General features: G+C 38.3%; 3 protein-coding genes across 8 annotated transcripts; 1 reads left to right on the top strand and 2 right to left on the bottom strand.

Annotated features, from left to right (window-relative positions):
• Positions 1–60: 60 nt before the first annotated feature.
• Btk29A (tyrosine-protein kinase Btk29A) lies at positions 61–17703 on the bottom strand. Of its 4 annotated transcripts, XM_043413238.1 has the most exons (13): positions 10362–10579; positions 10117–10270; positions 8828–8889; positions 8359–8442; positions 8047–8111; positions 6833–6898; positions 6506–6634; positions 5611–5804; positions 5305–5476; positions 5051–5219; positions 4745–4863; positions 4404–4656; positions 61–4279 (listed from the first exon to the last, which is right to left on the bottom strand). In XM_043413238.1, the coding sequence occupies exons 3-13, from the start codon at positions 8867–8869 to the stop codon at positions 4178–4180; spliced, it is 1395 nt and encodes a 464-aa protein (XP_043269173.1). In that variant the 5' UTR covers positions 8870–8889; positions 10117–10270; positions 10362–10579; the 3' UTR covers positions 61–4177. The 4 variants fall into 4 exon arrangements, with proteins under 4 accessions (XP_043269173.1, XP_043269170.1, XP_043269171.1 ...); XM_043413235.1 differs by lacking the exons at positions 10117–10270; positions 10362–10579 and adding an exon at positions 17008–17703; XM_043413236.1 differs by lacking the exon at positions 10117–10270.
• A 1235-nt stretch (positions 17704–18938) lies between these two features.
• On the top strand, positions 18939–23748 carry cass (cassowary). Of its 3 annotated transcripts, none has more exons than XM_043411501.1 (8): positions 18939–19160; positions 19548–19709; positions 20151–20316; positions 20481–20839; positions 20997–21188; positions 21329–21712; positions 21791–21953; positions 22193–23748. In XM_043411501.1, exons 1-8 carry the CDS (start codon positions 19086–19088, stop codon positions 22282–22284), a joined length of 1593 nt encoding a protein of 530 aa, XP_043267436.1. In that variant the 5' UTR covers positions 18939–19085; the 3' UTR covers positions 22285–23748. The 3 variants fall into 3 exon arrangements, with proteins under 3 accessions (XP_043267436.1, XP_043267438.1, XP_043267437.1); XM_043411502.1 differs by having other exon boundaries at positions 18940–19160; positions 21794–21953; XM_043411503.1 differs by lacking the exon at positions 22193–23748 and having other exon boundaries at positions 21329–21716; positions 21794–21924.
• Positions 23749–24529: 781 nt separating this feature from the next.
• On the bottom strand, positions 24530–26416 carry MED7 (mediator complex subunit 7). The gene is made up of 2 exons (XM_043411504.1): positions 25586–26416; positions 24530–24993 (listed from the first exon to the last, which is right to left on the bottom strand). The coding sequence occupies exons 1-2, from the start codon at positions 25910–25912 to the stop codon at positions 24640–24642; spliced, it is 681 nt and encodes a 226-aa protein (XP_043267439.1). The 5' UTR covers positions 25913–26416; the 3' UTR covers positions 24530–24639.
• Between the last annotated feature and the right edge of the window lie 492 nt (positions 26417–26908).

Below are 26908 nucleotides of genomic sequence, written 5' to 3'. Positions count from 1 at the left end.
ATCAAACGATCATTTACATCAATCATGGTATTGGGAAGCCATGAGTTTAGCTAATAAAGCTTTGTTAAAGACATACATTTTATTTATCACATACAATGAAAATGGCAGTCCGTACATATTTACAATGAAAGTGGTTGAGGTTTTTGTTTTCTTTGTCGTTTCACTTGTTTTTGTTTGTTTGTTTGTTTCGTACGTAGGATAAAACTCGTTTGATACAAAATTTATAAAGATTCACACACATAAAGTACAATAGTGCAAAAAATCGTGCAAAAAAAAAGGTTCGTTTTTCACGAGATTGTGAATGGGATTTGTGATAAGATTTTTATCCGTTTATCTGTCTCATGGAACAGAAAACAAATAAGAGATTCGGGTTAATTGAAACACTTTCTGAATGATCACTGTACTGAGAGATTTCCGTTTTCCTAGTAAAAGAAAAAGGAACTTAGCAATTGGCATTTTTACTAATTTTCCATCCAATTCTACAATTTTCTATACATACATTGTTTTTTATTCTCTTTGAAGATCGCAGGATCCAATCTCTATCGTGTCAAGGCAATCCTACAGCCACGATGGGAAAAGACGAAATAATACCGAAGGTTTTCGATTTATTCACACCCCTAAAAGAATAATCAATTTGTGCCGTACCATTTCGGCACGAGACAACTATCCGATACTACACGAATACAGTTTTTCCGTTCGATATAAATGTACTTTTTGATCTTGAATGAACATTCTCGCTGTGAAAAACGTAATGGATTTCTAGAGAAATATTTCATTCAACTCGAGCTCCCGTTACAAAATAGATGTACGTTTTTTGTTTGTCCTTCTTTTTTTTTCATTAGTTACAAGAGATAAATTTGATATTCAAAGATTTAATCCTAGCTTATGATCTACCAATGAGAACTTTTGACGATAAATTGAGTTAGAGCGAATGGTACGATTTGATCAAACGTTGAAACCTTGTTCCCACCTTTTGTTTATTTATGAGGAAAATCAATGATAAACACTCTGGAATGGACTCTGTGAATGTCCAATTTTGATCATGACAGAGGCCGTAGTTGCCGGCTCAAGAAACAAACCTTCGAATACACACATATATATAAATCTAACTAATATACTGATAAATTCAACTGATAAAACACTTTATCTCAAAATTATAGTAGATTAAGGAATGATTACACATGTATCGATGTCAAAGATTTTCTTCCTTTGAAATGTCAGTACTTGCTGGTTCGCCAGAGGTATGAAAAAATTAATTTGTTGATTTTCTATAAAACGGAAGAATTTTCCCCGCCTTATTCCTACTCCGAAATTACACTTTTTCACTTCTCTCTACACAAGTACTGGAAAGACTGTCTAAAGCCTTCGTAACGTCATTAATACGATATCGAATTTTTTCCGACAAACATGTAGAAAAATCACGATTTTCATCTACTTGTTTTCTATAACAGTTCCAAATAAAAAAATCACAAGAGAAATAATATTCGAAGAAATTGCATGTACATTTCAGAAATCAGGATTGCAAATCCATGGGTGTAAAATTTTAAAAACATTTGAACATTGCCAAGTCTCGTTCGAATAAAAAATTTTGAATTTTTGATTCAACAATAATTTTGACCAAGAAACATGTGTAGAACGTTCTCGAAATCTGCACAGCGAGAGTTAATACCGTATTCCATAACCCATAAAATGCAATCGAAGAGTAATAAGCGTAAATGTTTGAATCTATACAAGATGAATGTATTAATCGTTATAAAAACAGTAATCGAGATTCACGTAAGAAAGGACAAGCTTTTTGTTTCTTCGTTTCTTCAATATTTTCATTGCAATCTGGTAAAAATCTTCTGTTCCGCACTAACGAACAGTGAAAACAGCGTGATTGCTGTAAATCGGTCGATACTTGAAAAAATATTTTTCTCATTATACACAACTGCCAGGATTAGATTCAGTGGGTAGTGAAACCCAAGAGATATGCAAGGGAAAACGGAAGAGCAGTTTTAGTGTAATCAAATAAATAACGTTGCCATTAAGACTTGCTGATGCTTCTTGCCTCTCGTCAATGTTCCTACTTCCTTCTCATTTTTATTTTTCATCTTTTTTTTTCTTCCAATGAGGACTAACCTTATGCCTTAAGGACTTGCATATGTATATTGTCTTGACAGGATCCACATTATATCGCGGATTATAAATGTAGATATTTACGTTGTCTAAATCGTTTAATCGATCGTTCGTCGATGCAGCTAGGCCTGCACTTTCTAAGTAACAACTTCATTGTTTTTACTTTTTCGCAAAACTACGATTCGTGCTCATCAGCTCGTTCTCTTTCGTTACACATTCGTTTCGTTAACTCAAAATCAATGGAAGATGGTATGACGATGCGACGTGTATATTTCAACTGAACTTATTCAAAATAAATCAAAACATTTGAGGATTATCTGTTCAAACTGCTCTATTTCCACTTTGAACCGAGACTTTCGTAGCTTTTTCCTCAATTTCGGATTTCCGAGACACAAAACTCCGCGAAAATTCTCGATGCAATCTATCACCTCTCGAAACTGGTGTAGTTTACTTTTTGCAGACTTCGTCTGTATTTTCATATTATACTTTACTAAATCACATAGTTCGAAACGACATTCCCCTAATTATATTTTTCGTGCAGCAAACCTACGAACGAAAAAAATTAAAATAATCTGTTTCGTAAACAACGACAATTGAAAATTCTGTCAAGAATTTTTATTCCTGTCATATAATATATATATTTTTTTTTTCGTTCTAAATCGCAGGTGTCTCGATATTTCTATGTACCAAGTCTCAACGCTGCTGTTTTATTGACTGATAAAACTAAGCTTAATTAATATGTACACCAGGGCGTTTGTGACCCCTCCGTAAGGCAAAAATCTAAATACATCGGTTTACTATCTATTTATTGCGTATCTTTGTTTCTTTAAATCATTCTTCTTAACCGTACGATGTTTACGCGCACTTGATGCACTGAAATTATTTCACGAGGAACGATAATCGATGTTGAACTACTTATATTTTCAAGGCGGATGATACGTTATTATCTCTAATGATACTCGAATGTGGTTCGTTACATTTATCCCATTGACATTGTTTATATATTCGTATATGATTCCCGATGTTCGTTGTTATCAAATCGTAAAGCCGTGTTGGAACGCACGAAACAATGGACCATATTGAGTTTAATGTTCGCAGTGATTTCGAGGGAGATGAAAAACTCATTTTTTCATCCGCGATTAGTAGAGCCCGAAGACAATTGTAAAGCGAACAGTTTCGACAAAAAATATAACTCGTTCATGCGTTTTAATGGCTTTTGGACTGTCCGAGGTTCAGCAAAGCGTTTTATCATTTTTTATCTTCGTTGATCATTCCGACGTATATTTCCTCGTAGGTCCTAATTCTCATGAGCGAGCCTTTTCATTGAATTAGCAGTGACAAAATATCGACGATTTTATAATTCTCTTAAAATTTCGAGAAAATTATCATTCGACGAAAAATATATATTCAAAGAATTGGAAAGAAATTTCTCGTTGTTTGTCGAGGTACTGACCCACTGTCGTTGGAATACTTTCATGTTTATGACACGTCGAGTATTTTAAAAAATTTAATAAGAAATGAAGTCAAATTAAGTTCGCGTTTGCAATGATGATAATACTGTTAAGTATATTTTCTTATTGAAATTCTACTGAAAGATACTTTGTCGTGAGTAAACTCGTTTTCAGCTTTGGTGAAAACTTCGAAATGAATCTTTGGGGGCTCATATATGAGAAAATTAGAACTTACGAGGTCATTTGCCCTTGGTGGCTCGAATCGCGTTGCAGATATCGACCCACGGATGACCGTAGGAACTGCAAATGCCACAAACACTTGTGGAGCTCGAGGATGGTTGACTAGCTAAATGACCGGGTGTACTCGGGGACGATGAACCTTCTCTTTTGTATTTGCAGGAGGTGGAAGACGAAAGATGTAAAAAGTCCGATGAAGTTGGCAATGACGCAGGGCCCCGAATTTTATGCGATGCCGGTAGCGTTGCGGAGTTATACGATGAACTTAACGACGGTATTATCGATGGTGAACGATCGAGTGATGGTGATTTCGGGGCCAATATCGTTCGAGCGTTGGGTGATGATAGCCGCAAACACCGCAGAAGGTTGAGTCAATCATTGAGCAAACCCTGTGATACGTTAATTAGCTGTTCCTTCAAGACACGGAACGATGGTCGTACCTCGGGGCTGTGTGCCCAGCATTTTTTCATTACCTAATAAAAAATACGACAAACTAATAATTTTTATTCACAGAGAGGCTTTCTCCTTGTTATTCGGCATACAAACATAAAATTTTCATTTCTTTTTCCAAGTCTATACGTTTTTGTGCGTACGAACCTCGTAAACTTCCTTGAAACAAGTCTTCGGTCGCTCTAATATTATTCCTCGCTGTACGCGCTCGACGACCTCGGTATTCTTTAGCCGGCCATACGGCATTTTTCCACAAGTAAAAACCTCCCACATGAGAACGCCGTATGCCCAGACATCAGATTTGGAGCTAAATCGCGTGTAATTCAACACCTCCGGTGGTGCCCATTTGATGGGGAACTTTGTACCTCCGCTGCTCGTATATTGGTCATCGAGAACGTATCTACGATTTAAATTGAGCAAAAAAGTCAAATCAAATTTTTGCTCTCGTCGAGGCAAAAATACTTGTTGAGGCTCCGCATAATTCGTACCTGGCCAGTCCGAAATCTGCTACTTTGACCACATTTTCAGATCCCACTAGACAGTTGCGAGCTGCAAGATCCCTGTGAATGTAATTATGCCTTTCGAGGTAGGCCATTCCTTTGCATACCTTGAACAATAAAATGACAGAAGTTTGTTAGTTTTTTAAATGAATGCCCTTTATCAAATTCCAGTCTCGTTGGTTTTTCATTCCTCATGATTCTTTGTAAACTTTTCTTCACCTTTCGTCTACTTTTGATCTTTAGGCACACACAAATCGTTGCGTATAAGCTTTCAATGGAAATAATGTGATTTACCTGTATGCACATATCCAAGAGGAGGCCCACATTGGCACCCAACGAGGCCTCGTGCCGACGCAAGTAGTTGAGTAGGGATCCGTGTCTCATGTACTCTGTGACTATGTATATCGGTCTATCTTTGCTGCAAACTCCGTAAAGTTGTACCAAGTTTTGATGCTGGAGTTTTCTGCACAACGGAAAAAGGTTTATTCCAACGGATGCCACAATAATAGATGTTTTTACGATTTATCGATAAGTCACGTCGTACTCACGTCATCACTTTAGCTTCTTCGATAAAATCGTCCTCGGACATAGTTCCTTCTTTCATCATTTTCACCGCAACATCGATCGACCCTCGCCATTTGCCTCTTCGAACAACCCCGAATTGGCCGGATCCGAGCTCCTCCAAAAGATGAAGCTCTGCCGGATCTATCTCCCACTTGTCTGTGCACGAATCATCAATTGAAATTCTCTTGGATCGGATTGGTAATGGAATTTTTGTTTCATCGAAATAAATCGTAAACTCCGTTTCATTTCATACTTCATCATCTCGTATCTCGTTTTTTTTTCGTGCTCACCGTGACTGAGACCAGCTGTCGGTGGTACAGGACGATCGCACGGACTCGTTTTCAGCCTGCTGGCGAGCCCACCGCTATTGTGTCGATGATAATTCACGAGGTCCGGGATCGAGCCGCAACAATGTTTTTCCGAGAGATAAAACTCTCCCCTTGTATTTTGTTTTATGTGGTAATGCTTCACGTGAGGGTGCGGGCTGCGTAACAAAAAAAAATCAAAATCATTTTTCCATTCGATTAATTCTGAATTGAACGAAATTACAAAAAAAGTGAAACAAATTTAAAAAAAAATTCTAATTCGTTCGATCGATATGGTGATAAAATAACGAAAAGAGAACACGAAGTTATTGAGCCAGCTTTTGAAATAAATTCAATAAATGAAAATAAAATGCCTTTTGCAGCGTTAACTACATTTTCACAAATATTCAAAGGCGTCTTTTCAGGCTTGGTCCACTCGTTATTGATTTTCAGATTGAATTTAATATATTAATATCGAATTATAGATTCGAAACATAATGATGGCACGGTACAGTGAAATTGTGTCGTGACAAGTAAAGTATTTTGACCGGATCTGAATTGTGTCATGCTTTCAAAGTGGAATTTTTCATACAGCAATAATTTCTGTGTAAAGGATAAAAATGAAAATGAAGGAATTTTCTGCACTCGACATTCCAGTGGACGATAGTCATTTTAACGCTGAATTTCCTCGTGTTTCGTAATTGTTTAAATAATCCTCCTCAGGTGATAAAGAATCCTTTGATAAATATGAAAGGAAGAGCTCGGTATATCTGGTCGCATTGAAGCGACTGTAACAATTTTACGATGAATAGGGCGCGGCGCCTGCACGAGTTCTCTTTTATGAAAAAACGAAGGCAGATCGTTATTAGCGTACACTTACACTTTAGTGTACAGAGAAAGCGTGTAGAGTCCTTTGGTGGATGAATTTCGTACAACGAAACAACCCTCTTTGTCCTCCTGTTTCAGCAGCGACTCGGCTCTTTGTCGAGACATATCGCCGACGTACCATCTGTAAAATAAAAAATTGAAAACGTCACAAATAGAGATACGAATGGTGAGTCGGTGGAGATAGAGAAACGTCAGGTGAAATAGAAATATTTTTAATTCGCTGCAAGTGAAGAGAGAGAGAGAGAGAGAGAGAGAAGCAGTTTTTAAAATTAAAGAAGAAATGAGACGAGGAAGTATGAATCGAACGTCTGGTACTCACTCGTATTTTTGAAGACCCAAGAGCTCCTTCTCTTTTACGTAATTGCTCGGTATATATCCAATTGATCTACGAAAAAAAAATGATGATAATTTTTTAAAACTAATTTTACTACCGTTTTCCCACTTACATATTTCCTTCGTTACTCAATCCCCGTGCACGCAAATTATTCTCATACGTTAGTTACAAATTCAAAACTCATCTCGAATTGAAAATACACACGAAAATATTGAATTTTGACTTCTCGAGGCTTCAGAACCAATAGAACGTTCCGTGGAGTTACAAATTGAGTGGTGGAGCATGCCGCTTCGTAGATAGAGCATCCTTAAGGAGGTTGTGTGCAAATTTTTGAGAAAATCAATGAAAAATTGAAAATCCATTGAAATTTTCACGTATATGATATCACATTAGACTCGACATGACATTTTTTCGTATGAAGATGAGGAAGATCGATGGTGTTCTCAGCTTTAAATGAAATTGAATAAACTTACATTTTGACTCGCCCTCTAAAGGGGGTCACGTAAACTGTGATGTGGCAGTCCAAAGTCAACGAATATTCGATCATTGTTCGATATTGGAAATAAACTCTACTCCATTTATTTTTCAAGGATTAAAAACGAATCGATCACTCGAAAACATCCCCATTCAGTGCATGCTCGAGAGTTAAAATACATCGAACGCGAAGTGAGCACTCGATTGAACGAGAGGTGAAAAGTTATTTTTCCACATACGAAAAGCTACCTGGCATGTATCTGCTGTCCAATTAGCGAGAGTTTAAAGCTCAACAAGGTCATGCGTACACATTGTAGGGCGATGCACATGCGCTGGTGTATCGACAAATTGCTCAGAAATGAAATTGAAACGGACGGTGAGAAAGGAATAAACACTAAAATGTTTGAAAGCTCCGCGCGTATACGTTTCATTGGCGTTTTGAAGATATTTATGATCGAGCGAGCTCATTACTCGGAGCATATTCGTTTGAGTCCAAGTACACAGCTTCTATTTTCGCCTACGGATATTCCATATGGAAAAATTGCAAAATTGCTCCACAAACAAATGTTTATTTCGAGGAATTTATCGAGTTCTTTTCCCGAAAAAAGTGCTTTCGGTGCAAGCATCAGAATCCGGAGAAAAGATTTTTCTTTTCGTCGATTTCTCGTGACTCGATCGGAAAGCGATTGCCCTGGGATCGGAACTCGATAATAGATGTCGCTTACCCATGCTCGTCTTTGACCTTCCACCAATGCTCTTGAGAATCGTCCAAAACCTCGTATTCAGCACCCTGAAATCAACGCCAAATATATCTTAGGCATGTGGCCAGAAATTAGAGTGTTTATCGCCTGAAAAAGGCCAAACCAAGCAAATAATTGAGGCTTGAAAAAAAAGCCTTCGAACGAAGCTCATTTTCGTTATTTTCAACATCAAAATGGATCGAAAGCTCCCGATAAATGCAACTCGAAATTGAGGCTTGGAGAATATTTTTGAGTGACACGACGATGGACGTGCGAGCGCGTCATAAAAATGTTTACCTTCTCAAGCGACAAGTCGCCACCTTCGATCGCTCGGAAAGGGTACAGGGCTACGACCACTTTTGTTCTTAACATAATTTTGTCCTGAAACATGAAGAGAAAGCGGATGAGTATCAACCCGCGTGATGCGATAATCTTGAGTCCACATTTTCCTCGCTTGGATTTTCACAGAGGGAATTCTTTGTGGAACACTTTAGTCGCTACATAAAGAAGAGCTTGTTTCCAATGGCATTTAAAATTTCATTGCTGCATTGTGAGAGATTTATCCATTCTTCGCGACCTCTGAACATCAATTTCTGACTTCCCTGAGAAAAATGAGCCACGCAAATAAAGTTCGCGGTTGGGTGGTCCGCGAAGGTGAAATTAACTTGCGATCCAACGGCGCAATATCGAACAAGATTTTTCAATCGAGCGGGCAATTTAACTGCGAAAAACTGTCATTTATTTCGTAAATTCTCGAAGCTCTTACCTTTGCCTTGGAGGACGGTGTTCCTGGCATGCCGCCCGGCATGATGCTCGAAGATGGGGTACCTGGAGGAGTCAAACAGAGAAATAGCCGCTCAGTGAAATGTGTTACTTGAATATCGTCAACGGCATATACCAGCACGGGACGCGTTCCTAAGCAGCGAGGCTTTCGAGAACTTATCAGAAAAACCTGATCGATTTTTTATTCCGAAATGAGCGAGAGTCGTTCTCGGGTCAACGACAACGACGAAGGAGTAAACGAGATTACGTAAACACGCAATTTTCATTATTCCGATGTACCGACGACGCGGTGGAATTAATAAAAAACGATTCCGCCAACGTCAAGAAAGGAGGAGCCAATAACAAAGGGCCGAAACCTCTGGATTTTCTTCGCCAGTGATAAAGCCACCGGATCGCAGGCTAGCCGAAGCGTTGATAAAAGCGGAGAATAGCTAATGAGATCATTATTCAGTGCCCGCGAGGGAATCCTCAGCAGCATTGTGCGGTAGCCGGGGAGAGAGCGGTGGCTCAACACGAGGTTGGCAAAGTTAAAAATCTCTGACAAAGCTCGTAACGAAGCAAGTTCCGGGCCGAAGAGGAGCCACTCCGAAAAGCCGCGAACTAATATTTTACTTTAGTGAATACTTCAGCGGCGTTCACCGCCCGCGATTCTCCAACTTTCCTTTCATCGCGCAAAACTCTTTGTGAATACTATAAACTATTGGATCGAAAAAGATTTCGAGTCGAGGCGCGAGGCGCGCAGCAAAAGGTCGCATAAATATCGAGCTAGAGAGGAGGCTGAATCGGGAAGAAGAGTATCCGCGTTACATAAAAGAAGACACGCAGGCCCCGCGGGGTGCATTCGTTGAATAATTCATACGAAGTCATAAACCGTCTGTGCGCGTTCTTCCGTCAACGGAGCTCGCGGTTCTTGCTGATAAACTCCGTTCCGCGCAGGGTACCAAAATTAGCATACACAACATCGAGAAGAAATCATTTGCCGGATGTTTTCTTCCGGAGGATCGAGGCTCGAAGATCCGCGTCGGCACACATCGCTCCTTAGCGGGGCTAAAAACGAGGGCGTAACCCTGAGAACGTGGCGAGTAAGAGCCTCGCGAAGTTTGCCAAGCCGCGAAGATGCTCCACGCGGTGAAAAATGTGCCCCGAAGAAGCTCGCGGGATGGAAAAAAAATTGATAAAAAATGGAGGTTATCGCGGGGAGGGAGGTTCGATCCAAGTGTCGCGTTGAGGCTAATCGGAAAAGTGTGCGTGGGTGGATGAATGGTAACTAACCTCGCCCCCGTGTGACACTGAACTCTCGAAACTGGGAGATACTATTCAAGGCTGTACCGGCACGGTGGGCCACGCCAAAGAGCAAGTACGAGAATGCTCGTGCTGCTCCAGCGTCTCTCGTCGGGTGAGCCGAGCCACGAGTCCATTATTATTCCTATCGATCGACATATTCTAATGAAAACGGTGAGTCATTGATGCGAGGAGTGTATCGCGGGAGGGTATTTCATAATGCACGGTCTACACACCCCAAGCCGTAACACACGAGCGGGGTTCGATTCGATCGAGGTTTTCCGCGAGGCAGGAGCAGTCCCAAGAGGCCCGAAGATTCGCGACGACGAATCACAGGAGCATCGTGTTCGCGCGGATCGAAGAACGCGGCGGCCGCGCGGCGATATCAGACCATCGGAGCTTCCCGGAGTTTCTTCTCTCTTTTATTATCCGGAAGCTCCGCGACTTGTGTGCGCGCGACGGAAGCTGTGGACGAACTGTTTCCAGGTGCACACGCGACAACGCCGGCACCGGAGGGTAAAGAAGTAGAGGCGGTGCCGCTGTCACGTCCTTCCCTGTGCGTGTGCTAATTTTCCCTTTGTATGCACACCCCCGAGCCCTCCTCCGTGTACGTGCACACCCGCCCACGTAGATCGAAAGCGCTTACGCTCGGAGCGAGTGTGTTCGTGTGCGCGCATCGTTATGTGCGGCCCTGCGCGCACCAAACAGCGCCCTCTATTCCGACTTAATATTAGCCGTAAGCGTGAGCGAGCGAAAGGACGATACGTTGGGGCTAGTCTCCACCCTGTCTAGACAAAATCAATGCGACCTCGGCTCCCTGCCTTCTACGACGCCCCCCACTTCCCTCCCGCGCCTCTTCTCCTTTCTTTACAGCTTATTCAGCTTCCCTTAGATCGCTGAACGTCCCCTCGAGTGCCAATTCCGATGGTCCGAACGGACGGAGCAACCCGGTGCCTTTTCACTCAATACTCTGCCCCGGCTCGCGCGTCTACAGACCGATTACCACTTTGCTTTTTCGAACTTCAAACTTCTTTAGCGCAAGACACACCGACGATGGGACTCTCCAAAAACGGAGGCAGCATGCGCACGCTACCGCGGAAACTGCGTTTTCTCGCGGTTTGAGGGAAATAAAGAGACGGGATTTTTATGACACTGTGGAGTGTCGAAAGAAATTTAGGGCAGTTCGGGCACGAAACGATTTTCTAAGTCTTGAAATTTGCACAGTTTTGATGGGTAGTAGACTCACGTACTCGTATCAAATTTTAAAGGGTTCTCGTCTTATTGGTTACTATGAGATAAACGTGCTTAAATATTAAGATAAATACACAGAGTTATGGGGCCTGCGTAAAAATGAGGGCTCGTATATAACCTCGCATTTGCTTAATTCGGCGTTTTGTTTCTTCTTGGCTTGGCCCATTCCTGTCATAGCCTTCTGTCTTTTTATTAACACTTTTTTCTCGATCCATTTCTCCCCTTTGCGCTCTCTAATACGATTTTAACATAAAAAACTATAGTTTTTTCGGCAGGGGGGAATGAAATTTGGGGTTCAGTGAGATGACGCTGAAGTTTCCAACGAAATGATCGAAAAAAACTCTCCAATAATTCCAGTAATTCCTCTATTTTGTTCCCTGCCAAATTTGCGATTCGTAGTTTTTCAAGCTGCACCAACCTTCTTTTCGTTCATTTCGTTGGACTCCAACGTTGGAAACTTCAGCGTCGTTTCAGCGAGTGGTGGATCCTCGATTAATTAATGGCTTGTAATTTCATTCGCCAAAAGATAAGTTGAAAAAATGTATTCACAATTTCGAATTGATAACTCTGACATTAATTTAAAATGATTATATTTTTAATTAAGGAGTGAAAATCGATCCAATTTAGACATTGATAAAGTACGATCTTTCGGGCATGATCTACCCCAATTCTATAGTTACAAAATTCATGATCGATTCCATCATGACTCGAGTTTCATCGAATTCGAATATTTTTTTACCAGCCGACTGGCTCGACGTTTTTCTCATTGGACCAATGGATCGATCGAGAGAATTGAATTTGCATTAGAGAGAGAGATCGAGCGATCGGTGCATCGAATGATTTATTTATTTATGCCACGGTTAAACCTTGAGCCGAAGAAAGAGTTGCGTTCGTACGGAATCACGAAGTGAAGAAACTGTGTGGAATAAAAAAGCTTCCGACACTCACACGCGAGTAGAGATATAGAAAAAACTTTTGACAGTTTTCAAAAAATTAAAAAAAAAAAAAAAGAGAGAGAGAGAGAGAGTTTTCACGACATTCCAACGACGCGGATTTCAATGGCACGGCCAAGTATGAAACTGAGCAAGTGAAAGATTCGCAGTAGTGAAAGAAGAAAAGAGATGAAGAAAGAGTAAGAGGAGCGAAATAGATAATGAGAGAAATACAAGAAATAAAAAGCTGAAAAGAGTGAAAAGGTGAGATGAGTTTTGCAGTGTCATTTCCTGGTGTACATTATTTCGCTTTCAGCTAAGACAAAAAGCGACTAATTACTGTTCGGGGTCGAGAATATACGTATATATATATATATATATATGCGAGTGAATATTGTGTGGTGCTCGAGCGAGGCGGACGAGAGGGAGGGAGCGGGAGGGGTGGGGGGGATAGCCTACATTTTGGTTGCCTTTAAGCCGATAGCACGGATGCTCCCTCGGCCATAAAACGGTGAGCCATCGTCGGAAAAGCGTCCCTGTGGCCTCCGCATGACAAATTGGCAGCGCATCTCGTAAAGACATCTCGCAAACATAGCTCGAGTAATTAGTGGGCGTCTGCACTGTACAAAGAAATATTTTCCACGGGTGATTGCGGCTGAACCTCGACTCGTACATGCTCCGTTATTCACATCCGCGAATAGCACCTCTCGTCGCTTCGCAATCAACGACGAATCATTCAAATAAAAAAACTTCTTTTCAGACATGTTTCATTACTTTATTCATAAAACAAGGGACTAGACACTATCGTAAAGCGTTTATTTTTACCATTTATACAGTCTCGTAATATCAATTTTATTTGAAAAATTAAGTGACTAAAAGAAGCTGAAAATCTTGACGTTTATTCTTTTATCACGAAAAAATGACTCGACCGCGAAAATCTTAACGTTTTGCCCGAAGGATCCTATTTTATGATTTTCTAAATTGGATCGATTTTTATTCCCTAATTAAGGATGTAATCACTTCAAATTAATGTCCGAGTTATAAATTCGAAATTGTAAATACACTTTTTCAACTTATCCGCAATTTCGTTCGTCCCTGGCGAAAATACTTCAGTTTTTTATGTAAATAATCACATCGGAAAGAAGGTTATGACAGGAATTGGCAAAATCGAGAGGAAACAAAATACCGGAATAAGCAAATGCGAGGTTGTGCGAGTGGGCTCATTACCAATTTCGTTTAATCTTTAACGTAATACATCTTTATTACGAGTAAGACAATCGTCTCGAATTTTTTCCCAAACCTTAATTATATACGTGATTGTTATCGTGTACTTTTTCATAGACTTGGTAAGCTTAGCGTGAAGGATGAACGATTTTTTCAAGAAAATCGTTTCGTGCATGAATTACCTTAATTTATGGGAAAATTAATTTCTTCAATTTTTTAGTGTAAAAAAAAACTCGGTCCGCATGTGACAGTAGCACGAAGAAAGAATTTTTGTAGTTTTCACTCTGAAAAAATGCGTCGCTACGGGGATTCTGAATTGGAAAAATTTGTGAGACTTGAAAAATTCGTTGATTTTGGGGAAAAAAATCTGTTTCCCCGCTGGCCTAAATACGAGTGTTTCCACGCTCCAAAAATGGCTCATAATATGAAGGAAAAAAGAGAAGTGCAAAAAAATTGGAGCAAAAGTGAAAAGAGCGCTGCGAAAAGCAGATTTTTTAGCTTCTAACGACGCAAACGTGAATCGCATTCAGTGTATTGTTGATCTTGCAGTTTCCCTGTCGTTGTGCGAGGACACGAAGATGCGTGTGTTGGTATATACACAGGTACGTGCACGGAAGGCCCGTGCTTAAGCATCCTCATACGAAATAATTTCCGTGTTGCTGTTGCCACACCTGAGAGCAACGAACAAATATAAGAAGAACTTGTGAGGCTGCTAGGATGGAAATAATGGTGGAGCGCACGAACACGCTTTGCTATTTTTTTACGCCTGGAACCTCGCGCCCCTCCGCGGATTGTGTTTCCGGCCATCTCAAAATAACACGCTCCACTTGTGAATAGTCCGCTCAACGAACTTTTTCCATATTTTAACAATTTAGGCAACGTGCGAATACCTTTTCACAATGCACGTCAAAGTTTTGTATTTTTACGTGTCAATTAAGAGGTCTACCTTAATTGGACAGGCAAAAAAATTTTAGGCCCAAAAAATACACTCTTAAAATACACAAAAATTATTTTTTTTTTTTTACTCAGTTTTTGTACAGAGGAATTGGGGAGAGGACAGGTCCATAAAAAGAGGGGTGTGCGCTGTTGATAAAATCTCTGGAATGGATAATCGGAGAAAAAAAAATTGGTTTTAGATTCACTAAGTAAATGGCTGTAGCGCACATCATGCGATTTTTTATTTTTTCAAAAATGACAAAATAGCCGCTATTTTTCCAAAAATTACGAAAAAGCACGATTTTTCATCGTTTTTTGCAAACAAAAAATATAGTTTCACTGAAAATATCGAAATTCTTTTGATACGCGCCATTGCTATAGGCATAAAAAACATGTGGTAAAATTTTGGTAAGGATCGGTTGAATAGTTTCGAAGATTTTATCAACGAGCCATCCAAAAACGTAATTTTGAGAAAAACGCGTTTGAAGAAAGGCAGCGCGCGCAGACAGCCAAGTAAACGTCGAAAGTACACTTGGACTGGTCAATTTTTTTTCAAATATTAGTATGGTAGTTTTAAATATGTATACTTTCGAAAAATGCGATGAAAAAAATCGATTTATTGGCATTTCTAATTAGGGTAGACCCCTTAAAAGCGGACGCTTAATTTTCGACTTTTGCGACGAATGCGAGTCACCATTTTTGTGGAACTGGGCCTTTGAAGGTAAAATTGCTTCGAATGGTTCTTTGGAAACGTAAAATTTGAACGTTGAAGTACAAACCAGAATGTTTTGAGAGTTTTAGGAATTATGAGAGAGCATATTTTTTCATTGCCTTCGGACGAAGCAAAGTTTTTTCCCGAAAAATACCGGAATAGAATATTTTCTTTGTGATTCCAGTGAGCTCCGTGTGTGCAAAAATGATTCGCTGTTTATGCTCCTTCCAAACCCAAATTAGACTGGTTTTAAGCCAAAAATTTATCTCCGCTGAAAATGGACATGCTTCTTCTTGCTTATTTTGCTTCGCATCTGGGATCTTAAATGGGGTGTGGGAGTTCCCCAAAGCTCCATAAACTCGGAATATATTCAGAGTTTAATTTTGGGGTTGCGCGAGAAAAAAAGGACTTTATTCCTACCGGATGATTACGCGGCCAGAATAAATTAAAAATAATGTAAAACTGCAATTAATTTAACCGAAGAAAAATTATCGGATCGTCCATCGATTTTTTATGTTCACTCAAATTTCCAAGGACTTTTGGCACATTATTGTGATCGAAAATCTTGCCACTTTCGAGGATCAAAAATTTTGAACAATCGTTAAACGCTCCTCTGCAATTCTAACGCGCACAAAAAACGGTACAAATTTCAATGGATTTCTCAATTTCCAAAAAATTTCTACAAAGACTTCGATACGCAATAATTCTCTGAGAAGCTCCATCCAAAAAATCCAGTTGTCAATGAATTTAAAAATGTCGAATTCATAATGACAGCATCTATAATAATTTTGAAAAAACTGATAAAATACTTTTTGGGTTGGGAAATGAAAACGGGATCGGAGATGGAATCGTCCGCCTCGAAACCCCCATAGCCAAATTAATTGTTGTGTATCTGGATAAACAATTTGCTGCTATCAGTTTCGACGAGAAATAAAAAAAATGTCTACGAGTTAACCGATCGACGAATCAACTATCATTATCTAGTTGCTACCATAATTTTATGAACGCAATTATCTAAAGTATTTCTGTACGACATTCTTTCTTTTTTATACGAATCGCGTATACCGAACAGCGCGTCAATGTTATGATCGAATGTTTACATAAATAAGAAAAATGTAGAGTTGATTTTCTTCATTCTTGTATATAAGAAAATAAAGGATGTTCGAAAGCTTTGGAAAAAAAACAATGATAACCGACAGAACACGACGTATGAGAAACACAAAGCGATCCTATCGAAACTTCAGAATTTTTCAACGGAGCACACAATACACGACAATGGCTGTCTTTCATGAAAAGTTTCGGATTTCCAAGTTCTTCTAAACGCGTCGATTAACGTGTTTACAAACTGCAATTTTTCGACTTTCAATGAGCACAGTATTTTTCTTAGTGAAATGGGACTGAAGCGCTAATTACGTCGTACCCTCGATTAATTGGTGTCACCGTAGCATTATAATCCGTTCAAATTGCACCATACCGTCATGAGTTTTGGGGGTTATGGGAATAAAAAAGTGTCAAAATAGACGTAAAAAGTCACTGTTGAAGTGTTGTTGAGGTTGGAGAACGATATATAAAGCGCACAATTGGGCAATCGTGCGGGGAGAAAGAGATTCAACGTCGCCGACACAGTGTACGTAGTAACGTAACCTTTTGAAAGTAAAGGCTGTGCCGTGTAACGAGAAATAAATCGGCACAGCAGATTCATCTTTAACGGTATATCATTCACGTATATGTGCATACAAATTTATATAAATTTTTCAATGTTCCATAGCCAAAGTAAAAAGCACATATGTATGTATATATAAAAGCGATTCAGTTGAAAGGACGTACCGGAAGTGTTGGCATGACTGTTACCAGCTCCGGTGGCCGAATGAACTGCGTTCGTAGCCGCCGTTGCCACCTGTTTCAATGCACTTATTACCATCATCTTGTGCTCTTTTGTATTATAATCCTCTTGGATCGTTCACTCGCGAATTTTTTATCTTTATTATTCATCCGCACTGAATGAAGCTTCTCCTATATATCGTCGGTAGATACTTTTTATTTATTTTGACGAGGCATTTATACACGATTTGGAAAAATTTTTCTGAATAAACGACACGCTACGTCGAACGAGCGTGGTACAGTTTTTTATTTTTTTTTTTTTTTTATTATTCACAAAGAAGCTTATTTCGCTGTAGACTCCCGAAAGGAGCCATACGAAAAAATAACTTTGCGGGAGACTCGCCCGGAGTGAGAGCTTCACCGTTATACTCGTGGCATATCGCTTTGGCGTCTGGTATATTGGACATTCCGCCTGCCCCCTCTCTTCCTTTCCCTCTCCTCGTCCTCTTCACTCTTTTCTCCCTTTCCCACTCTCTTTCCCTCTCGTATGCCGCTCCGCCAACATCGGTAGAGCGACTCTGGCGTCCGAGCAGCCGAGGACGACGACTCCAAGCACCTCCAAAGCGAGAAGACGATATATTCACCACGACGAGCCACACTCTATACACACCATCCAGAATACTAAGAATACTCTGTTCGTATAAACCCCGTCTAGGAGCCACACTGCTCGCTCGCCCGAGAGCGCAGAATAAAGTCTCAACCTCCGTCCTCTTTCCCTCTCCGTATACACTCTTCTCATCCCGTTCTCCTAAATGTATGCTCAATATCACAGTCGAAGAGTATCACGTTCAGCAAACTTTTCTCCCTCTCGCCCCCGCTCTTCATTACCTTATAATATCCTGTCTCTTTCCCCTCTCTCTCTCTCTCTCTCTCTCTCTCTCTCTCTGTCTCTCTCTCTCTCTCTCCGCCCCCTACTTCGATAAACTTTATATGTGCATCTGCAAGTCCCTTGCCACAGGTATTCTCTCTTGCGGCTTCGAGAGATTCGAACGCGGATGGAATTTTAACGTTCCATTTGTTGCGACAACCCTCGAGTAAAAAAAAACTTGAAGGTGTTATTTTTCATGAATTTTCAAAGAGTGACGAAATCTGCATCACTCGACGCGCGGAAAAACTTTTTTCTCTATTTCTGATGTTTTGCTTTTTTATTCTCGCAGATATAGCGAACTTCTTTTATTGTAAGTTTATATTATCGGTTCCTGAAAATTGATACGAATTTTTTTTTTTTTTTTTCAATGAAACTTCCAGTAAAAATGCGATAGTACACGCTTAAGCCGTTTTTTCGTTAGTCATCGCAACGAAGTATTCGTCGTATGAAAGTCTAAAGTTGATTGTCGTATGCTTTTTACGATTTGATACCTTTGTCCATATTAGTCGAAATTTCTATTTCGATGATTTCGAGAGAAATCTAACCAATTAAGCCGATATGACTATAAGGACCAGCGATAATAGTTGGAATGCCTGAAAAATATTTAGTATCGCGCTTGCGATACTAACAATTCATATCGCTTTCCTACCAATGTTTTAGAGTGAATTTTTTGTAATCGAATTATATGAGAGGAGGTAAAAAACTCAAATTAGGGTAAGAATTGTAGATACTAAATGATATAAGTGTAAAAAATGATAAACGGATAAAAGTTTACGAATATTCACATAAAAATAAATATAACCAAAGAGGCAATTTCCACAAAAAAAAAGGTTACGGGATAATTATTCAGACAAAACTATTTTTCTGTGATTTTTCTTCTTTTGTATCTCCCTCCCTCTACCAAGTTCGGATGCGTCGTCAGCGCCACGGCGAAATTGTCGTTAAGCGACCAAGGTTCATAAAATATATCCTAGCATTCCCTCGACATCCTCCACTCTGCAATCTACGGTAAAAAACAACGGCCATCTTTGTAACTCCGTGCGGCATTGCGTTTGCAGCCTTTACGGGGCCGGTTGAAATAAATTTTATTCAGAGCGTCACTCGTGAAACACAATTCAATAACACATAAAACGCGTAAACATAAATCACTCCCAAAATGAGTACCGACAGCATTGAGAGATTGTACAAAAATTTCGGCATCCTTGCCGACGCCAAAGACAAACTTTCTGAGGTGAGCATACGGCTTGGTTATATTCGGAGCACCACGTTGAAATTGGGGAGAAAAAAAAAGTTGAATGAAACGGGCATCTTCAAAAATCGTTTCTGATTTGGTGTTTCTGGGCTTCCGGAAAAAATAGTTTCTCTATGAAATCTATACTCGATCAAGTTTCTTAACATTTTGAGAATTCTTGGCCTTCAAAACTTTTGTTTTATTATTGTTTTACGAATGAAGTTATGCTTGAGAATATTATAACTGTTTACGTTTTATCGCCTGTATCGGATTACTATCGACATAACATGTTATAAAATTTTTTCATTACCTCATCAAAAATTACATTGAACAAAGGAATTTTATCACTTATCATTGTTTTCACTGGTTTTTCTTGCTTTGATGCAGCATGAAAAAGAGTACTTGGAAATATTGACCGCCGTCAAAGGATCAGCCAAAGAAAAACGTTTGGCATCACAGTTTATCGCCAGATTCTTTAAACATTTTCCCAAACTTGCTGATCAAGCCATTGATGCTCATTTAGACCTTTGCGAAGATGAAGATATGGCGGTGAGTATACTATTCATTACAACAGTTTCAGAAATTTTGTTCCCTCAGCTTTGCAGTATTCAACATTTTCTGAATAATTTGGAAACATGAAACATTTGAATCGTTACAAATATCGATTCCAGCGGCAATGAATTAACCAATTGTGTAAACAGAAAACTTTAGCGGATAATCAAACAATTCACCTCTCGTCAAATATCATTTTGTTGTCTTTTCAACTGTTTGTACAATGTGCCAAGACTTTTCCTCAATTCTTGAAAATTATTAAAAATCAATCGAACGTGATACTTTTATCAGATTCTTGTACAAATGTTCAACATCGTGTAAGAAAAGTTCTCAAATTAGCGAACAGACAGTTGAACAAATAAAGCAAGATAAGCATTTTTATACAATCATTCTTATTCTGCTATGAGTCTAAAGTCATCCTTTTATAATTGCTAACAGATAAGAAAACAAGCTATAAAAGATTTGCCAGCATTGTGCAAAGATAGCAAGGAGCATACCGCAAGAATCGCTGACATTTTGGCTCAGCTACTTCAAGCACAAGATCCCACCGAGCTTGCAGTTGTTCACAACAGTATTATGTCACTCATGAAGAGTGATCCAAAAGGTACCTAACTGCGATTTGAAAATAAATTTATTATTTCATATCGAAAGAAAAACATTAAACTTGATTCACTTGAGAGTTTTCAATAAATTTAATTTTCTAGTGCTTTCCACTTTAATTGGAATGAACAGACTTGAAATTTTTCTAAAAAATTCTTCATTTTACAGGGGCTATAAGTGGTTTCTTCAGTCAAATTTTGAACGGTGATGATGGTACAAGAGAACGTTGCATCAAATTCTTAGCTACAAAGCTAAAAGCGATAGGTCATGATGTTATCACTAAAGAACCCGAAGACCTGCTCATTCTTGAGTGTAAAAAAGTGTTACAAGATGTGACAGCTGATGAATTCCACAGTATAATGGAAATTCTGGCCTGGACGAGACTGGGATCGACAGTTAGCGGACAACAGGAACTTATTGATATTACAATTGAGCAAGCTGAATTATCTGTCCCATTCAAACACACCAATGTTGAACAATGGAATAGACTTGTTCAGTGTATAAAGCAAGCTCTACCGTTTTTCAGTGTAAGTCATGGAAAAATTTTCAACTAGCGCTCATAAATTAGATCAAACTTCACAACTAATAGCAACTTCAGCGTAGGAAATTAAACACTGAAGGTTTAAAAATTCATTATTTACGGAAAATTGTCAAGTTATTTACTTTTTTTTTTATTGTTTCCAGGCTCAGACTGATTCTCAAAAATTTGTTTCTTACATATGTATCCAAGTGTTGCCACACATATCGCTAATTACGAGACCCGATGGCATTGACGCCCAATTGGAACTTCTCAAATTGCTCGCAGAACTCGCAGTCTTTTGTGGTCCTATCGATAAACCCGAGGAAAAAGTTCAGCAACTTTATCAAACTTTGATCGTAAGTTTCAATTCTTTACTATTGATTAGCCCTTTAAAAACTTTTCCAAAAACTTCCCGATTTCTCGGATATGAAATATAACTAAACATTTGGTATAAGATCGTGGATCATTATTTTTCTTAAATAATCATTGCTTCCAGACGTACATGCCACTCCCACCGGACACAGATGTGACGGAAGTGCCGAAGCTCCAATTCAGTCATGTGGAATGTCTGATGTACGCTTTTCACAAATTGTGCAAACAAACGCCAGAATTTTTAACGAAAGATCCTGAACAACTAAAAGAGTTTAAACTAAGGTTACAATACTTCGCGCGCGGTATTCAAGGCTACATTAAAAAATTACGTGAAGCAATTAGCGGAAAAAGCGAAGAAGAATTGAAAACAGACGAGAATCAACTAAAAGTCGTAGCTTTGAAGACTACCAACAACATAAATACTCTCATCAAAGATCTATTTCATTCTCCACCGAGTTTCAAGAGCGTCATACACTTATCGTGGAAAACACCAACTATCGACAAAAAAGTAAGTGTTCGAAATTCAAAATGAGCAAGCAAAACCAATCTAAACGTATTTTTAATAATATTGTTGTCTTGTCGTTAGCAGAATGAAAAAGTATCAGTTGGTCAGAAACGTCACACCCCAATAACTTTTGGTATCGAAACGTCACCCAACAAGCGCAACAAAGAAGATAACAAAGGAGGAAAGCGAGAAATTTATACACCGCCGAGTGGAAAATATAGCTCGAACATATCATCAAATTATGGTAAGTCGAAGAAAAACGAAGTTACAATTTAAATCGAATCATCCAAAATATTTTTTGATCCAACAGTCGTTTATTTTCTATCATTGAACCAGAAAATGGAAGTGATTTTCATGTTATTTATATTTATAAATTTCAAGAAAAGTATGCAATAGCTTTTTCATCAACAATTTCACTTAGAATCAATCACGAATTTTATAGAATGAACAAAATTATCCAATACAATGAATTCCATTCTTCAGGAAACCGTGGTCGATTCCGTGGAAACAGAGCCGGTGGCAGAGGAGGATACAGGCCAAGAGGTCGTGGCAACTGGCGAAAAAGTTCGTATTAATTATTTTCGTTGGATAAAAACACCAAAAGAACACAAGAAAAACTCGCGCATGGAGTATGCGGGGGTGAATTTTACTGAAAAGAAGTGGAATTCAAATGATAAACCTTATATAAACAAAAACAAAAGAATGACTATTGCACAGTGAAAGAATCGGTCTAATGTCAGTCGTGTGCGAGATGTCGTAATGCATATTCGAAGGAAACGCGACGTTTGGACTTTTTTTGCCAATGCAAACGACGTTTGGCAAATGGATGATTTTTGTACGATGCTTAACTCTAATCATTTAAAAAAAAATTAATTGTATGAGGTCATATTTTGAATCGACGATGTCGTAACAATCAACTAAATAACGTGGAAGTAATGGAGACAGAGAAGAAGACGAAGAAGGAGAAACGGTCGAGTGAAGGATACCAATGACAGACAAACGGAAAACATCGTGGGATGATGTGACGAACATCATAAAACAACATTGAGAAATTTACGTGAATTTTATGCATCGATTTGTTTGCGTAAATATTCAATTTCTGACTTTTATGAACATTCCTGATCCCGAAGAAATATTGGCAAACATCTTGAAATCTGTCAATTAAAGTTTGGCACTTTGAAGTGAACTGATCCGAACAGAGATAAACGAGCGGGAAAAAAAAAACATTTTTAAGCGTTGATACATTCGTGGCACGATTCATCATCTCGTAAACTTGAAACCTATTTTAACACGAAGTTATTGTCTCTGAATACCGAAACACAGATTCGAGGATATACAAAAAAATCTGTCGAATTACATCGGTCGCGTGGCTAAATTACAGCGTATAAGTGAAAATTGAAAGGAGCAAAGTATTCCTTCAAGTCGATGTATAGTTTGCGATGTAAATAATCGCATTACGTTTATTTTACGAAAAGTGTACTTGCTCTTTTGAACAGTTCTGTATTTTCTGGTGAAAGTATACATCAACTAAACGCCTCAATCGATGTTCAAATTGGAACCGTTTTCGCAAGAAAAACGTCAATTCTGTCGTTAGAAAACTTCGATATGAGCCGAGAAATTATAATTAAAACTGATCAAGCATCTGTCAATGTTTGCCGTGCATGCGAAGCGATCACAAAGCGCGAGGAAACAAGTAGTTACCAATTATCATCTTGAATTCTGATTACGACATCGAAACACATGTTAAAATTAGGAAGATGATGTTCCTACCTAACCTCTCCATGTAAAACCCCTGTCCAATCCCCGAACACAACACACACACCACAAAACCTTGTCCTAGAATTTCCATTATTTTTTTGTTGGCAGGAAAGTAAAGGCAGTGGCAGTACTAAAAATTCTACTATTCACCTGCATCACAGCGATAACCACAATTCTAATTTTTTGAAGCCTCGATATTCTAATCAAAGAAACGATAAAACGAAGGTATTCTCACGCTCAATCGTTGTTAACGTCTTCAATAAATATGCCCGTATAGTTTATTTATTTTCTATATTTAGCACAAATTATATTTATTTCAATCGTTCCTCAGAGATTTTTAATTGCCTAAAACGAAGTGTTGCAAATTTTGAAACCATTCGCAAAGGCCCTTCAGTATATGTCAATTAAAGCTTTTCTCGATTCAAATGTTTGATATATTTCATTCATTCATTTTTCCGAAAATAATTTCATCGTTATTGCTTCATTTAGTAATCAATTGCGCGTTAATTGTATTTAATGATACATTAATAGAAACGCTATTAATATTGCGGGACAAGAGATCGCTTTTTTCGGTAATTTTCGCGTGCAACATCGGAAAGTGTTTCTTTGATTATGAGAAGAACATTGTTGTATTTCATATGTGGAATTTTTTTTTTTTTAAATCATGTTTTCAGATGTTGCTTGGCTCGTTCAATTGGAATTGGTGTTCGTGATCGGAAGCTCATTTTGTAATACATTTTTAGTGTTGCAGGTACGGTAGAGCCGCTGATCAAATTGGGAGCCTGGAAGGATCGTATTGAATTCTTTTTCACCAACAGGATCAATTATATTTTTTCATTTTCAGATGGTGATGAAAGTTGGCAGAACCGTGCATACATTTTTTCTTGAATTTGTAAATTGTTTAGGTAGCTGTGTCGTTTAAGGTGAGTTTATAGATCCGATTCTTTGTCTCCATATCTTCCCATCCTCCCTCTTAACACTCGTCTCTAGTATGTGTTACGTTAAGTTCCCTCGAATATGTTTTTATGATCTTGAGTAATAAATGAAATAAAAAAGAAAAAATAAAATTGTTTCGTCGTTCAATTTATTATATACATATTTACTTCTGTATATTTAATTATAACTGTGATTTAAAGTATAAAAAAATGTCTAATAGATCAATATGTGCGGTTCTAGAATAGTCCATTTGTCATGGTCATTTCATCAATTATCCGACACATTATTCGATCGCTTGAACTACAAGGATCTGGATTTTGTGACTCGGATCCTTGGTTGTCAGTCGATTCAATGGATTCTGTGTTTATTGACAACTTGCAATCAAGATCCGAAGTGTCTGGTAGCATTTGTAGCGCGTGTTGCAGAATTTCTTGCACCTTTTCAAGATGTTTTTGAAATCTCAAAGCAGTCTCCAGACGTTGTCTACGCTGCAATTCCATCATCACCCTCAGAGTTTCTCTCGCTTGATGAGGTCTGAATTCGTTCAGCAAATGATGTATGTGAATGAATAAAAGACTGAGATCTTCAACCTAAAAATCAAATAGGAGCTTTTGTCACTATAGCAAAAAATTAAATACTTGGAAGAAATTATTCGATTTTATGTTATATTTTGTAACCAAGGATAGTTTTCTGTTACGAGTCGTAACTATGGTGAAAAATAAGCAAATAGCAAACTTTTTTCACTGAATTCACTGAGAAATTCAATTTCCCAACCAATGATAAAAATGACAATGTTAAAAAAGTATTCGATATAGTTATGCTCCAAACAACAAAAAAAAATCTTTCCTAAGTTTCATCTGGCTAAAATGCTGTCCTGAACTACTGAAAAAAGGTTTGAAATAGAGAAACTTCAAGCTTTCAATTATTTCACAAAATATTACATTTATTAATTGAATTTAATGGTCAAGTATAATACGATGAAATTTTTACTAATTTTTTCCTTAACTGTGAGCATGTAAGAATTCCAGGACTAAAAAACCAAATCCCTTTGGAAATGTTCAGCTTTCGTTACAACAATTATGATGAATAAAACATCAATATATTTTTTACATTCTACTAATACACATTTGAATTTCATTTTACTTTGTGTATTCTGTCGATTGATAGAAGAATAATAGTTACCTTCTCTGCCCTACGAGGACTGTCCGGACATTGTACGAGTAGATCAATAAGATCCAAGAAATTGACAAGCAGAGAGTGATTGAGTTTTTTTAACTCTCTCCTACGATCAAAGTGTTGAGGATACAATCTTTTAATTCCTTGAGCCTCCAACGGTCTTATGATAGTATCATCAGCGTTGAAAACATTGCCAAACATGGAGTAAGTGTCGTGGATGGGAGGCGGAGGTCTGGGGGCTCGACCCCGTCGCACATTTTCGTCGGTATATAAATTAATATATTGCAGAGGTGGTAATGGCAATGAGCTCACTTGTATTGCTTCTGCAGCCATTATTTAACTGTTCCAATAACGCTTTTCACAATAGTCACAATGCTTCACGATTTGTTTTAAGAATCTGTGTGATTCTACCTAGAATCACAATTAGGTTATGTCTATGTATATTACAAATCCTTTTCACTTTCCATGAAAACCCCTGAAAGGATTTAAAGTCAATTTGACGATTCTACGAAACTTAAATATTCAGCGTGATTTCAATATCAATGTTTTCGTCGAGTACGTTGAAACGAAACTCAAGGCACATAAGTGGATTCCAACATGTAAGATAATGTGCAGACATCAAAACATTCACAATTCTAGAGGTTTTAAAAAACCTCCAAAATGTTCCACTTTCAAAACATTGCTATATACTACAAGATGGAATTTTTTCTATCAGACTAGTCTTCATTTCACAGTTATGAGGAGGCATTTATGAATTTCACAAGACAAACTATGCGCCCTATGCGCCATAGAAGAAGTATGACACTTGCGTGCTTGTATTCACTCATTATATACATATACTGATATTACACGTTACACGTACATGTGTATAATGAAATTGCTGAATACGTATCTCGAAATTCTTCGAAGTGTAGAAGGTTTAACTATTTTATTATCTGTCGATAAATTACCTCACCTGATAAAACAGTCGTCAACAAAACATTGCTGCTTCTATATAGTGATTATTTTTTGAACTATGTTTCGTCCAAAAAATGCAAAGGTGCGAAAACGAAATTGTATAGCTTTTTTCTCCAGTTGAATGACCTACGTTAATTACCTAATTGGATGAGAAACTTACGACAATGTTATTACCACTCAATGTAATGATTATTCCAAGTGTTTCATATACCCTCTATTAATGAGTATTTCTTGAAATAAATTTATTACATGTATCAACGATAAAATCAGCGGTAGTGAATATCTGACTGCAATGAATTAAGGTTCATTAATTTTAGTCTATCTCTTTTTTTTATTGCCCGATGAATGAGAAAATGTCTTGCGATTATTTGC

This window comes from Venturia canescens, chromosome 2 (assembly GCF_019457755.1).
Source record: "Venturia canescens isolate UGA chromosome 2, ASM1945775v1, whole genome shotgun sequence".
Lineage (NCBI taxonomy): Eukaryota > Metazoa > Arthropoda > Insecta > Hymenoptera > Ichneumonidae > Venturia > Venturia canescens.
Note: the sequence above shows the minus strand (reverse complement) of the source record. Positions and strands in the feature narration are given on the sequence as shown.